Genomic DNA, 16,831 nt, shown 5'->3' on the forward strand with positions numbered 1-16,831 from the left:
TTATCATTAAACTCAAATTTAATATATCCATTACAGTGACCCTCTTGCTCACATTTTTCTATATTAATTAACGAATTAAAAAAACTACTAACTTTGTAGATACTACAATAATACGAGTATAATATATTATATATTATTTTATTTTATTTATTTTTTTTTTTTTTTATATAATATTATATACAGACTTCAGCGGTCAAAGTTCTTTTATGACACAGAAGTATGTATGCGTTATTTTTTATTTTTATAGAACCACATATCTATCAATTTAATCTGTTGTATCATCTATTCATCATATGGTAAAATGTCATAAAAAAATAAAATTGTATTTAATATACTCAGTCAATAATATATGAACGGATTTATAACAAAGCTAGTATACTTATATAGCTTGAAAAAACATTGCAAAGTACATTTAAATCTCTACCCTAAATAGGTACTATAAACAATTTGAAAAAAAAATTCCATCTTTACCACAGTTACGATTTCTTACTATGCCACAGTAAAATATGCAGTATAGACTATAATATTTCATGTAAAAATTTAAAAATATGCAATTATATGATATATGTACCTTTCAATATATCAAATATACCATATAGCAATTTTCAACAAATATAATATGCAAAAAAAATATGTAAAAGTGTTAATATTGATTCAAAATAAATTATAACACTATTAAATGTATACTAAAAATATCTATTTTTCAAAAATATATAGTTACAAAAAATAAATAAAATATATAATGTTACGTAGGTTAATTAATCTAAATATTAAAATTACACTGTATAACAATGATGATTTAGATATATTTTCAAGTTTTAAAGATCTTCGACGATCTGACAGTATGTTTTTGTAAACCTAAAACGACCACTGTACGTCTACAGAGTTGGCCGGTGCGTACTTAAAGTTAACAATGTCGATAGTTTCTATAGCTTCAGGAAGTCCATTAAATGAATCTGTTTTGCCATCTATTTTTAGAAATTTTAGACAATACTATATACCCGAAATTGTTGTCCCAAACTTATACATTCGTGTATATACATATAGTGATATTATGAATATATTAGTTTTTATTTTCCAACGAATTATAGCCGTATAAAGTGTTATGTTTATCTTAGATTGAAAATAAAATAAATATGCCACTAAATCTAGGAACTATCAATATATGCATTTATATTCTCAAAAACGTCAAATACACAAAAATATGCTTATTTGTATCTAGAGACTTCGCGAATCAAAATTTATATCATACTCTGGTATAGTTCTGACTGCGCGAAAAAAATATGCTAAGTCAAACATCCGAGCTTAGCATCATATTGCACTCTACTTACGTATATTAATAGTTATTAATATACGCTTAATTTTATAGTTAGTTAATCATAGTTTATAAATAAATGTAATTATGTATATACAGAATGTTTTTTTACACATAATATATGTTTTATTTCAGAACATGGAACTCGATTTGGTAATCGACATGCACGCTCATTCGTCTCTTCACGGTGTATTTACTTACGGGAACGCATACGACGACGTGTACAGGTAGATGGGGTCTTCTCTAAATTAAATTACACGCCCCGCAGGCCATAAGCTGTTTTAAAAACTTTCGCTGTGTCTATATAAACTTTCGTGACTGTAAGTAAACTCGTATAGTTGAAGTTTTAAATTTATACAGGGTGCATTTTTAATGAAACCGAGAAAACAAAGTTCATTGAGCGTTCTTCGCATTCAAAGCCAAACCTTTTCGTCTTGCTTTGATAAAACGTGATGCCGGTGGAACAATATAATATGGTGGCAGGATATTATGTATTGTTGTATTGTTATACTTAAGCCGTAAAAATCTCTACGTGATGTATCGTAAAGGAACTCAAACTGATTTCACATCAATAATGGATGGTAAAAATAAATATTGTATATACATACGATGATGTATTATACTATACAAGTACTTGTTATATATCTATAACATTTTTAACACAAATGTTACTCTAAATTATACATTTACGAATATTTAAGAATTCATAATAATTACCATACTTGTAACAAGCATCCTTCTTGAATATCAAAATTTACAGCATACATTTATACATTATACATATAAATCGAGTTACATACTGTAATTACATTTTGTTCTTTTACATGATATATGTATGTATATCATATTATCAGTTATCAGAGGTGTAAAATTTTACAGTAAAAGTATAATTTTTAAGTTATATTCATACCGAATATTTTTAGATTTTGAACGGCTTTTGATGTTGGTGTATACTGTACCTATAACCATGTATCATTTTGTATCGTTTTATGTGTGGCCGGCACTCTGATATCACCTTCAGGAGTAAATTTACTCTATTTTATTGATATTTTGAAGGAACAAAAATAAAAAATTCTTACTAATTATTTTTCAAAATTATTGAGAAAACAATGATTAAAGAAAAGCTGGAATTTTTTGTTATGGTGAAAAAATGAAAATGTTAAAAATATTTTGACTTTTATGTGTCAATAATTGAATTTTAAATTTTCAACTATTTAATTAGTCTTTTTTCGATTTATGTTTTTTTTAACGTTTTCCTACTCGGTGACTATTTAAGAAATATGACCACCATCGCGATTATTCATTATCTTTTTATTTATAAAAGTGTGACATTTTGCTTCATAACTCAAATTTAATTTGCATTATTATTTAAATATAATTTATTTACAAAAGTATAATTTTCGCGATATTTCTGATAGTTGTATGCATACTTGAAATAAATAGGTTCAGTGGCTCACTAGTTAATGAATCGCGTACAAAAACAAGGAAATATACAAATGGGTAAATTCTGCTTCACATATATTACACTGTCGCGGCATGGTTTTTTTTTTTTTATGTAGCTCGCGTCATGCCGCTGATTAAATATATAATCAATTATCTTTAGAATATAGGCTGACAGACCGTCTCCACTAGGAATCGTTTTTCGCATGCAGTGATTTATCATTGAATTAAAATTTAACACATCCCTTACAGTGACTTACTCAATTAAGGAATACACTCAACAACTACTATACAGCAAATCAACTTCCCAAGTGTTTTTTAACATTTTTATTATTAAGTATTTAAAATGTATTAAATACTATTATTGTTAAGATCAAATCAACTGTAAAAAAAAAAAATGCTCTCTCTTAATTTACAAACAAATCATACGCCCACTACTCGCCTACGCATGCCCAATTTGGAGTAACTGCGCATCCTTGCACATAAAAAAAATGCAAACGGTCCAAAATAAAGTCCTAAGAATAATTATAAACGCTCCGTGGTTCGTTAAAAACGCAAATCTCCACAAAGATGACTTTCTAATACAAAATATCGAAGATCATATAAAAACCATAGCAAAAAATTTCTATAAATTCATCAAGTGCAATCCATTATAATCTTATCACTCACCCAACTCAACGTCGATTAAAACGAGGTCATCCATACGACCTCGTACGCTAAACCACCTTCATAACACTCAAATCTTCATACTACACATGCGCTTCCAATGCGCTCTAAAACGCTATTCACTCCGTTATACTTAGTTTTAACAATTATAAATATTAGTATTTTATGTAAACATATTTTTACTTCTGTAATTTATATTTTAGATATATTTATCCCTTAGTTCTTGTATAAAATTATTTATAATCCTCTCGTTAATATGCTAAAACTATTGTAATTTGCCTAAATATCCATAGATATAGACAGCCTATGACTAGGAATGTCTTATTTGTACTAAATAAAAAAAATTATTGTTAAGATAGTATAAAAAAATCTGCAATTTAATAAACTATAATGAAAGTATTAATTTAGCGATTTGTTTAATCGTTATTTGCATATACTAGGGTCTATGGTTATTTGTTAACATTAATTTAGTCGCAAAAACCGTTCTTATATATTTTTTAACCAAAAAAAAAAACGGTAAATAAGTTCTAAAAAACCACTAAAAATTCGATTCTTAAAACAAATTTTTATTATAATGACTGGTGAAGTTTCAGCTCTACATTTGCACATAATTTCTGGTTTTAATGGTTCGGTTATATTCCACATAATATAATAGCCTTACTTCGGAGACTGCATACAATTTCCACGAGCCATAATGGTTTGGTTAAATACGTCTGGTTATATATGGTACGCTCGTTGGTTTTTAATGTATTCCAGCTCGATTTGATTATAACCCGAAGGCTATAATGAATTAGATAGTATTAACCTCATAAACTTTGGAATACCCATTACCCATATTTCACTATCAATCACTGACGTATAATTATTACATCATAAATCAAAAATACTAAATGTAATCAACGATATTAACTCCCGTATTCAAATACTTATCAACGAAAATATCTATTTGCTCAAATGAATTTTTCAACACAAATCGATTACCTCACAATATTCTATAGAATTTTATAGAACAATATTATTAATATTCAATGTTTAAATTTGAGTTTTTTTGTTTTGTATTTTTGGGTTCTAAACTTTTATTAGAACCTGCGCATTTGTTTCAAGCAAATTATAATATATGTATTATATTTAGCTTTAAAGTAATCTTTTTTTTAGATAATACATTCAAAATTTAATATTTATAACATAAAATATAACCAATATTGATAATATTAATATTTAATTGACTTTAAAGTTTTAACCTTTGTTTAATTATTCGCGAAAATCGATTATCCACACCTATCCCTTAGTTTCAATTAGTGCGAATAATTTACGCTGTGTTGTAAGTAATTAATTTTTGTTTTTTATCTCTAGTAGTTTCGTTTATTAAAGATATTTCTACTGTTGTAACCATCACTTGGAAGTATAATAAATAATTACAAAATATCAACAACAAAAAAATCTCATCAAACTGTTCTATTTCTATACCTAGGTATTAACTATATTATACACACTTCAGACGGGTCGTTTCTGCACATTTCGATACATCAGAATTAACCCAAAAACTTCTGTTAAATTGACGAGGTAAATAATTTATATATAGCCGGTAATATACTTATATAGGTAATTATAACGTATCGATTTTGTTTAAATAAACTATAAATTAAATAATCAGAGAACGATAAAGTTAGACTGTTGTATTTCTCTTTAATCCATTAATGAGAAAACTTTAAACACGATTTTTTGGATTTACGCGTTAATTGGTTAATTTCCTATGGATTAGTAATTTAATACCTACGTGGTTTTAAGACAATAAGTGAAAAAAGACAGAATAATCTCACCTCAGCATAAGTCAGTAATCGGTATTGTTTTATAGTATTTAATTTAAAAGTTCGATTGATTATTGTGTCCATAAACTTTTTAAATTGTTCAGTGTTATTTTCTATTAAGTAGTTTTTCACAGTTTTTGGAACAGTTCTGAAAAGTTTCTAAAAAAATATTAGTTTTAAAAGTATGCCTACAGCCCTAGGTAAATTTACAATTCGTAAAAATGATCGATTTCTAATCTCTACACGTATCACACGAGTATAATATTCAAATATGAAAACTATACATGGTAACTTTTCTGTAAAACAAATACTAAAGTGCTATTGTTTCGTTTTAATCTAAAAATTGTCCCTGTCATAGATAAAATATACATTTTTAAGCCTAATATTTATTATTTGAATTTAAAATCCATCCTTCGATACTCTTTATTTATCTACTCTTGTAGATAATATATGCTTACATCTATTAAACTATATTACTTATGTGATTTTTTTTTTATCATCCCTCAGTTTCAGATCACTTATAACTTAGTGTTTATGTATATTTATGATTTTTAATTTAATTATTTCGTAGAAAATAAAAAAATACGTCGAAGTGGTCACTATTTAAAATGCTTTATTTTGTTCAGTTGAAATAAGAAATGTGACTGTACATAATTAACTGAAAGAACAATTTTCGACGCACATCTTTGACACAAATACGATAAAAATATAATAGTAATTATCAAAACTAATACAACATTTTTTTTCAGGTACGAAAAACATATATTGTTTCCGAAATTGTTATCCCAACATATTGAAGGTTACGAACAAGCGCATTCAATTTGTAACAGAGATTTTAAAAAATGCGGAACGTCACGGAGGTAAATATATTATATTACACAATATACCTATACTTTTCCTTATCATATTGAAAGATATTAATATATTTTGTATTTATATAATTTAATTATTTCATTAATCAAGATAAAACGCAACCAAGTAATTAGTTTTAGTTTTTATTTCGGATAAATTACGGTAGTTGATACTGTATAGGTATAGTATTTTTTTTAAATAAATCAACTTGTCTTTACTAACCAAAATTGATGTTACGAAATTACGTTGATATAATATTATAATATACTTACTTAAAAATAAAACACCATTCGTTCAAATATAACAAATGTAAATAACACGAATCTTAAAATTCACAAAAGCTTTAAAAAAAAGTAGGTATTTTAATATTAGGAGTATGTTGTTTTTAATATTAAAATATTAACACATCCCAACAATATCAATGTTAAGTAAAAAAAAAATAATAATAATAATAATAATAACTCGAGTTTTTCGGTATAAATTATACACCTATTTAGTCCGGATAGAAGCGGTGAATATTATTGAGTTTAACTCGGTGAGCCGAACTATATTTTGTTAGATTAAGTATTAATCTTAATTATTCTAACCTATTTTAACGGATAATGGGCTAGTAAAAGTCCTAAGCCTCGGTAGACTGAGCCATTATACTTCCTAAGTTTAATTGAATAATATGTTATATATTTTGAGTGTTGAACCGGTCATCGGAAATATTATCTCAAACCTAATATTTGTAATTTGGGAGCGTTAGGATCTTTACAACGGAATACATTATATTATAATATAATAATACCTGGTGGATTCAAAAAGAAGAAAAATATAAGCAAGTACTTGCGATGTTTAAAAAGTTTGGACTGATAATTAAAAACGCAACCGGAGAAGTCACACTGCTATCTCATCTAGGTCACTGTAATGGATATGTTAAATTTGAATTCAACAATAAATCAATGTATACCGCGATGAAAAATGATTCTAAGCAGAGACTTTACTAGGCCTGTCAGTCTTTACTTGTGAGGATATTTTATTATAAGTTTATATTGCTATAAATAATTTATTTTTCTATAAGCGTACAGTGAAAAATGTATTTAACGGACACCAGTCGCAGGACCGTTAAAAGTTTCCGTTGTATGTAATAGAAAGGCTTCGTTACAGAGTATATTCAGGCCAACATGCGCTGGAATACCTATCTTTTAGTCGGGACTTTATAATTTTAAAATTAAATCAGATTTTAATTTACCTAATACAATAAGTTGAACTAATTTTTGTTATTATCATATCTGTAGTTTTAATTGACTTATTAAATCAATGCTGCGGAACGGCATAAGTTACGTGACTTAAAAAAAGTTTAGAAAATATTATTTTATATAATAAATTATGTTGTAAAGATTCAAGCCTTTACGGATAGTATTTTTTTAATTACAACAAAATAACAAACATAATTATTTTTTGTTTAAAATCCAATATCAGCAAAACCTTAATTAGGACAATTAGGAATGATAAAAAAACACAAAATATGATGAAATTTATATCAAACCTGGAACAAACTAATATAAATATTTGATAAAATAAAATTCAAGCCTACATTTATTTAATTTTAACTTTAACAAAAAAAAAAACAAAATTGATTTTATCAAAATCTAGTTTAGTGAAAACATCCACGTTTTTCATTAATTTCATTTTTTTCTCTGATTATTTTTTAAGTTATTTGGAATTTTTTTTTAAATTGCTAAGCACTAACTAGATATTATAATTTACTACCAAAAACCACACTCAAAGTTGAATATTAAACATTTTCACTCCGAAATTTGGTAATAAACGTAAAAAACACAAATACATTAACCGCTCAAAATATAAAATGTGTATATTTTAATTATTTATTTTTTATTAAATCATAATAATAATTTAACAATTATTTATAATTTTATTGAACAATTATATATATTATATTAATTATTCGTTTTCTTAAACATGTATACACCGATTCATGTATGGTTGTGGTTGTGTTTGAAGATGGGATTATTTTTGCGGCCGGTATACTTTAATTTTTGCAAGTCTTGCTAAAATATGAAAAATGGTCGGGGGATACCTCTGCCTGACCACCATGTTTTTTTATTTGATATATCGAATCCAAAAAATCAAATTATTTTTATCGGGTGCACGATGAAGGTGACCCATTTCGTACGGAAATTTAACCTCTGCGAAATAAAATGAAATCTAAATTTAGTCTTCAATCGCTGGTAAAGTTATGTAGGTATTAAAGCCTTCGCCCTTGGAATCGCATCAGACATCAATACAACGAATGCGTAGGTATATTACTGCTGTATTTGCATAATTGTATACTAATTAATATTATATATAATGTACACTACTTGTGACCACTATATTTGCACATTTACTTGTACATAAAAGGAATCGCAGTAAAACCCACCCGTACAAATATGTACACTCGTGTGTGTGTGAGACGACATAAATATTATATTATTAGGTCAATCTAATCCTCGTACACGAGCTATACGTATCCACGAACTTTAAATCATATGTAAATAAAATATTCGTCCCACCTTTACGTATAGACGTATCTTACGTCACGTGAGATTTACCTAGCAAATGCGGGTGGGTACTAGGTATTATACTGTAATGTATAAAGAACGCTTCTGGCGGTCTCTAGAAGTACATAATAATATGCGTGGTTAAAAAGAAAAATCTCCGTTCGTAAGACTAATAAGTCTTTCACATTAACGTGATGGGTGAAGGTGACAGGCAAATTTGGGGGGAGGGTGGAGTGGTGGTTGGATCACCACGGGTGGCAAGCTTTTGAGAACACTATAATATTTTCAAGGTGTGTTTAAAGCTTCCTAAGTTTTACAGTGTTAAAACATAAAATTGTTTAAAGAAAATTGAAATGATTTCCAATTCATTTTTTTTTCAATTCAGTTGAAGCAGATTTAGATATACAAAGTTATTCAACAAGCATAAGTAATATTCACAATAGTTCAGTAATTCAAAATCTGGTTTTTATAATTATTATATATTGTTAAACTTCTGTTTTTCAATGACAACTCCCTTTCCTATTGTTAATTCTTTAGTGCAAATTTTTTTTTAAATTATGACGCATCAAATCGAAATTCAAACGAAAGTTTTTAAGTTAATAAACTTTGTATAATAAGAATATTTTTTCCATACTAATGGTTTTAGAAAATATAGGGCTATGATAATTTTAAAGTTTTAAATTTATATTAATAATAATATAAATAACAATAATTTATAAAGATGGTCCTAGTATAATTAATAAGAGATCCAATATTACTTATCTTTATTTTATGTTTAACCATTTTTAAAGACTATTATTATTCTTAAGATACTCGTAAAAATTTTAATGACTGAAAATCTACTCGTTTGAATTTTGAATTAAGTACATCAACATTATCAAAAAAATTCATCCAACAAATAATTAAAATTAAAAAATAAGTGTTCAGAAGTTTTTTTTGTCACAGCATACTGCTTCAGTAATACACAATATCTCAAGAATTTGAATTATGGTCAACATTTTTTAAGAATATTTAAAAATTTTAAAAATCGAAATTTTAATAAATTTATTATTACTATGAAAAATATGTATAAAATATAAATATACTTAAAACCGATAATCGCGAATTATATTGTAAACATATATTATAATACTATTTTATACTGACGTAGGATAAAAGTTACAACTTGCAAGTGCTTGTTTGCTCGTTCTAATGGAAACGTTAGTGTTCAGTTAATATAATACAACAGATTTTCAATAGGCATCATGGTAAATGTCTCACATTTACGCTTATGTTGATCCGCGCATCGTCATCGCCATAACAACAATTCCCATTCAATTTTCATTGTTAATTACACAGCCTGTGCTATTAGTATTGTATTCTAGAATTGCTACTGAAATATTATCATTACTTTCTACTTGTGCATGTTTTTCGATGATTCTTTATTCGGTCCGACGTTTCTCCGTCAACAAAATATTTAATAAACGTTAATAACTTCAGTTTTAAACTTTCCGACAGACGTAAGAGAGTATATAATAAAAGACTGTGCCGAACGTAATATTCTGTTAGATACAAATTTCTCAACTAAACTATCTTACACATAATAATTATTACGCCGGGACTTGCTTGAATAAAGGTAACATCGCCGCAAGCATATCGTTATTTATATTTTATGGACTATAATTATTATAGCAGTCTATCCTACAGACTAATATACAGTAAGTGTTATTTTTTTTTTTCGTATATAACTTTATATTATAATTTATAAGTATTACATTGAATTCAATAAAAGTTCCTGTTTAGATTTTCTTACTTTTCAATGGCTTCTGCAGTTGAAATAATTAAAAATTCTACATTGTTTGAATAATTATTCGTACACGGTATACTATATAGAATAGAACTGTACCTACTCACTATAGAGTGTTTTAAAAGTTTCAAAAGACTATTATTATTTGGTACTGCTGCAAATCAGTAAATCGAGTCTAGTTGTGACTTGCGTCTTTTGGGCTGTGACATAATATACCTGTTGATATAACGAAATTTAAAAATAATCTGCTCTACAGTTTACGCTAATTTGTTTTAATTTTTAACAGAAAAAAATGTATGAAGAATCTTGTAATAAACGTTCAAACTTTTCGTTATTAAATTAAACAGTTTTTCGATAATACAATATAACTGCAAAATGATTTTCAAAATGACATAAATTTATTGAATTTATTTTAGTTTTAAACTTAAGAAGTTAATAAAAAAACGAAAAAATATATTTTTAATTGGGGTATAAATAACTTACGAGAAACCTTCTATTAAAATTTTCTACCCAAGAACAAAAATTTGATTAAAAATCGAAAATTTAAAATATTATCTAACATAGCACAAAAATCCAACCTATGAATCACAATTACAAAACCTTGAAAACTTAACACAAAGATTCTTATAAATTTCTCACATAGCAAGTAAAAATATCAAAATTAAATGGTCACAAAATATTTTTATATGCATTTGATATTAGAATGTTGGTGATTTTCTATGATTTAAAAATTAAATACAAGATTACTCATGTTTTTTCACCTATAAAAAAAAATTTACCGAAAGTCACATAAGTAGCAAATACTGTTTATAAGCGTTTGAAGTTCAAATTTTTCATTAGATATTTAATCGTAAGAATTTCCTCTCAACATTTTTTACTCCGTAAAATACGTTGAAAATGTGATACGAATGTCCTTATAAATTGTTATGATAAATATTTAAAAATATTAAAGATACAAAAGAATAATTATTTATATGCATTTGATGTTCAAATTTCGACAAAATTTAAAAATTAAAATACATTAAAATCACAAATATTTATGAATTATTTTGTAGTTAACAATTTATAAATTTTTCGATTTTTAAAGCTGACTTAAAATGTATACAAGGTTGCTCATGATATAGCTATATGTACAGTTTATAGTTAATATTTAAACTTAAATATCTAAAAAATTACGTATATTATGTATTTTACTATACACAACATTTATACCATAAACCTATCGTATTTAACATACTGGTTTACGATACAAGGTGATTTTGACTCAAAAGTTATAATATCACAAGCTATATTTCATAATAATATTATGTAATTTAATAACACATTATGTTTTTTTTAATATACACAACCTAGTTATTAAATTTATTTAATTTTTGATAACATGATATGTGAATATAGTTTTTCCGACAATAATGCATTTATTTTAATATTAGAATTATTTTAATTAATATACATGTTTATCATATTATATCGACTTGTATAATTAAAATGTAATAACATCTTTCTATAAATACTGTAAAAAAAATATATATTCATAATAAAAATAGATACCTTAAAATAAATCAAAAATGTAATTAAGTTTAGTAAATTTTTATGTAAAAAAAAATAATACATAAAAGTTTTAAGTTCCCACGAATAATGATTTTAAATTATAACAAAATAATTAACATCGTTAAATAATATTATAATTAATCATAATTTAGTCAAATTTTTAACTTCAATGCATATAAAAAAAATTGTGCCAATTAATTTTTAATATTTTTATACACATATAAAAACAATTAATGTGTGAGTTGTTTTATATTTTCAAGAATTTTGACTCAACGAATAATTTATGGAAAACAAACTAAAAAAAAAAATAAAAATTTTTATCATGTAATAAAAATGGTAATATAAACATTTTGTGAAAATGTCAAGTATCTACTATTACTTTTATTTGAAATATAACAAAATATCAAAAATTGTTTGAGGAAAAATAATTATTTTATGGTTTAATATCCAATATCGTAAAAATGTAGGCTTCAAATTCTCATAAAAATGTATTTGCCTTAGGCGAAATCATTTTTTCTGCATAAGTTGAAAAACGTATAATAATGTATTTTGTATCAAATTTTCATATCTTTGGTATAAAAAAAAATGTTATGAATTTCTGACTATAAAATAATTTAATGTGTTATATGTTCAACCATTTTTACCCTGTAAATTATAATTTTTATCGACATTTATATAAAAAAATGTGTATTAAAAAAAAAAATCAAAAATTTCTCATGTTTATAAATAGATCAAAAAGAATTGAAATATTTTAAAAAGTTGATCGTAAATAGAAAATAATAATTCAAACATTTAGTGAAAATTTAAATTATCTGCGGTTATTTGTTTTTGAGTTATACAAATACAAATAGCATACATATTTTGATACACAATTGATTTATCATTAATTAGTTTTGGACCGTGGTCTCAAAAGGGTTAAGGATTGAAAGAGGTGTGTGGGTGTGTGGGTTAGAGTGCAGAGGATAAAAGTAAAAGTATAGATTTGTACCTATACAACAAGTGTGTTATTTTTGAGTAGGTTTATAATAACATATAAGTATAACTATTTAAACTATTAAACGGCAACCGCAGAATGTCGCCGGTTCGTCTAAGCCACATCGTCTAAACTGTGCAGAAAACGCACCACCACAGATGCTCGTGTATGGTGGCTATATTATATAGACAAAACAATAACGCAAAACGTGATGAATGAACTTGTAGGATATTTTAGGCATAAATAATTGGCTTTTTTGTGAAAAAAATATTATTCTATAGGTGTACAACTGCCATAAGATTATACGCATAATATTATATTAAGCGTTAATAGTTTAATACGTAAAATAAAATGTTCGTATGTTATTTTATAATTTATCTTCTTATTAAAATCCTCGGCAATTTACGCATAACGTTCAAACGAACGGAGGAAAATAATGTTTGGATTATAATAATTACGCCCAAGAAATCCTTCCCGCGGCGAGTTTCGCAGACGGGCAAGATGCGAGGTAGACACAGCACTCGGTGTATAAAGTGTATATCGCCTGGACATCGATTAATAGGTACGCCTTGGCCATTGTTGATACAATATATTATAATAATTAATAATGTGTGCGCGCATTTTTTTTTTTTTTTTTTTTGTTTTTTTGGCAATTGTTCGATCGAGTTCACAGGATCGACGGCCACTTATGAAATTATTTTATGGATATAGTCCTCGCAGACTTCTTGTTTTTTTTTTATGTTAATTTTAATTTATGCCGGAGTTTTATTTTTATTTTTATATTAAATTATTTTAATATCTAAGGTTTGAAAACATGATATAAGGTTCCTCGTAAGTTTTTATGTATATTCAAAGGTGTAAACCTTTAAATGCACACATTTTTTTTTAAGCATTTTATGTTCAAGTCTTGACAAATTTGTATATTTAATAACTTATTACTAACTAAATTAGATAATAAAATCGTTATTTTTTGGTTATTCAAAATTTATTAATCATATACTCATATTAATTTACAAACTCGACACTTTTCATCACCATGTACATTATATGTTCTATACGTAAGTAATTTTTCAAAATATTTAGACTAATTTTAAAATACTTAACTATATTTGTATAATAATAAGTAGGAATTTTTAGCAAAAATTTGACTATACTGTAATATACATTTTTCTGGTAGGAAAACGAGACCCCGGTGCACAACCTACAACCGCTTCTTCCACACAACTCTACTCGGATTACGACCATAAAGAGGACTCAATAATCGATATTCGTATTTATTGTCTTAATTTTACAAACGTATACAGCAGGACGTATTCAGCAGATAATCAATTCACTCTTATTTAATATCCAACTATAAATACACAATATTTGCATTGCCATCGAACACTATATATATTGACACAATGTTGTATATGTTTGCGAGGCCAGACCAAGACAAATAACTACACAAGTGACGTCTACCACCCTCTATAAAATAAATACGCTGGCGGTAGATAAAACCTGAGTCTTTAGGTATAGACATTCTTTAATTGGCGAATTCGTTGTCTTAACTACAGTTGCATGACAACTGCATACTATTATTACACCACAAAAATATGCATGTAATGCCAGTACGACAGTAGTATCGCGAACGTTAACGTTTTATTTACACACGCGATCACAGACATTTTTACGGTTTTTAATATTTAAATACCTTCGTTTATATTTTTATTATTTCGTAAAACCATTACATACTTATTCAAAAAATTAGAGAAGAGATGAAAATCCATATATTTCCATGTGGAAAACCTGATCAGTAAAAAAGAAATAATTGTACGCGTGTTTTTTACGTATTTAGTATGACATTTATCACAATATAATATTATTATATACATTATGGACATGGTACATAGACGTGATATATTTATGTAGAGTTGCATGCATAAAAAAATTGAATACATTTAATGGTACTATATTCATACAATTTAATGGACCAATTATTAGTCATTATATCGTGTTTAAGAGACCATTAAGCACACCAATGAATCATTAAATTTAATGTTTATTTATTTTTTTATATAATCCAACATTAATCTTGTAAAGAATACATATATTTTTGTATTCGACATACTCGAATAATCAGCACCAAAGATATTTTGAATTTTCCTTTTAAATATTTAATATTTGATTAGTTAATTAAAAAAAAAAAAAATTAATTTAATAATACTATATATATTGAATATTTTAGTATAACACGGTGTAAGTACTTGGTAAACATTTTAAGTGAATTATTCATTTTATATTTAACTGGTATTAAAATCTAAAATCCTTAATAAATTTATTGATTTCATCAAATATTATTTTACTTTATAATTAAAATATTAATAACGTCACGAACATACCTTTTTTGGAGGCAATTATTGCCATCTGAATAAAATTTGTAAATTTATATTATTTTGTTACATATAGTAATAGTAACAAACTAACAATTAGATAGGTAATTAAGACGTTGTCTTCTCTGATACGGTGTAACAACTACAGATTAATACCAAACGGGATAATGTGATGGTATATAGATGTTAATAATATTAGACCAGGTACTTAGTTATACCGAGTACAATTTAACATATATATATATATATATTATTGAAATAAAACGATTATATAATATATTTTACTTTACCGATAACATGGTAGCAATACACGGAGCAAGCGATGAAACAAGACTGCTTTGCTACACGTTAACTAGATATTATTATTATAATCAGTATATATTTTCAAATTGTAATCAAAATATAGTTATACCCTTATACCTATATGGCGGGACTACGTGATATAACTAATAATATAAATGAATGTAAGATGACACGTGCTTCTAGCCGTCTAGAATATATATATATATAATATATCAGTCTCTATTTTTTGAAAATTTTTCTACTACACACTTTACCAAATTTTTTTTAGCATATCTAGACAAAGACTTTTTAAGGGTTGTTACTAGTAAACATAAACTTATTTCGTCTATTTGTGATTTACTACTGTACACAGAAAATAGGGGCTATTATATATATATATATATCACGTATCATATATCATGTATTTTTCTTGAAAAAAAAATAATAAATTTTAGCTAAACTAATGCCAAATTTATTCAACATTGATAATATATAGAACTCATTTTTATTATGACATAAATCATAAATCACTAATTCGATCAATAGATTTAAATGAATAAATTGAGAAATGAGTACCTATATCGACTCATTAGTCATTGCCCATTACTGTATAAACTATTAACTGTAGGTAGGTATGTCTTTATTAATATTAAATATAAGGAAAATTTCAATTAAATCAATACAATACTTAAGACAAAGATTTCAGATTGTTTATCAATGTTTGGAAAAATATTGAAAATATGAACATTTTTGAAAATTATTAATAACATTATATTTTATGCATTGAGTTTTTAATGAATTGTAGGTAAATTTTTAAATGCATAAAGAATTGTTTCAATTGATTTAATTTTAAATAAAACAACACAATCCCATATACTGAAAACTTTGTATTTATACAGTAATATTTTAAAATAAAATATATATATATGTATGGGAAGTAATAGTAACCACTCCACTCAGTCCGTTGTACAGTAGGTGCATGTCGAATATTACCATCATATTTGATTAACATAAATATAAGCAATTCAAAAGAATAATAATATGTAATGTATGTTTATTTATGTTACATTATTAATTATTATATTACTAAATATATTACTAATTGTCATTATTTATATTACTACTACGCGATGAAATTATCCGACTGGTGGCAATTATGTACATAATAATAATATATACTCAACTCGGTCCCTAACACGTTTTGATATTATATTTTCGACGAACAGACACATCTCCGTGC

General features: G+C 25.9%; 1 protein-coding gene across 1 annotated transcript in view; it reads left to right on the top strand.

Moving 5' to 3' along the window:
* LOC113558054 (cytosolic carboxypeptidase 6-like) overlaps positions 1 to 16,831 on the top strand; it is a 70,662-nt gene that overhangs the window by 43,944 nt on the left and 9,887 nt on the right. Inside the window, exons 2-3 of the mRNA XM_028188667.1 lie at positions 1,451 to 1,542; positions 5,979 to 6,089. Coding sequence (XP_028044468.1) covers positions 1,451 to 1,542; positions 5,979 to 6,089 — 203 coding nt within the window. The remainder of the gene's footprint in view (positions 1 to 1,450; positions 1,543 to 5,978; positions 6,090 to 16,831) is intronic.

This window comes from Rhopalosiphum maidis, chromosome 3 (assembly GCF_003676215.2).
Source record: "Rhopalosiphum maidis isolate BTI-1 chromosome 3, ASM367621v3, whole genome shotgun sequence".
Classification (NCBI taxonomy): Eukaryota; Metazoa; Arthropoda; class Insecta; order Hemiptera; family Aphididae; genus Rhopalosiphum; species Rhopalosiphum maidis.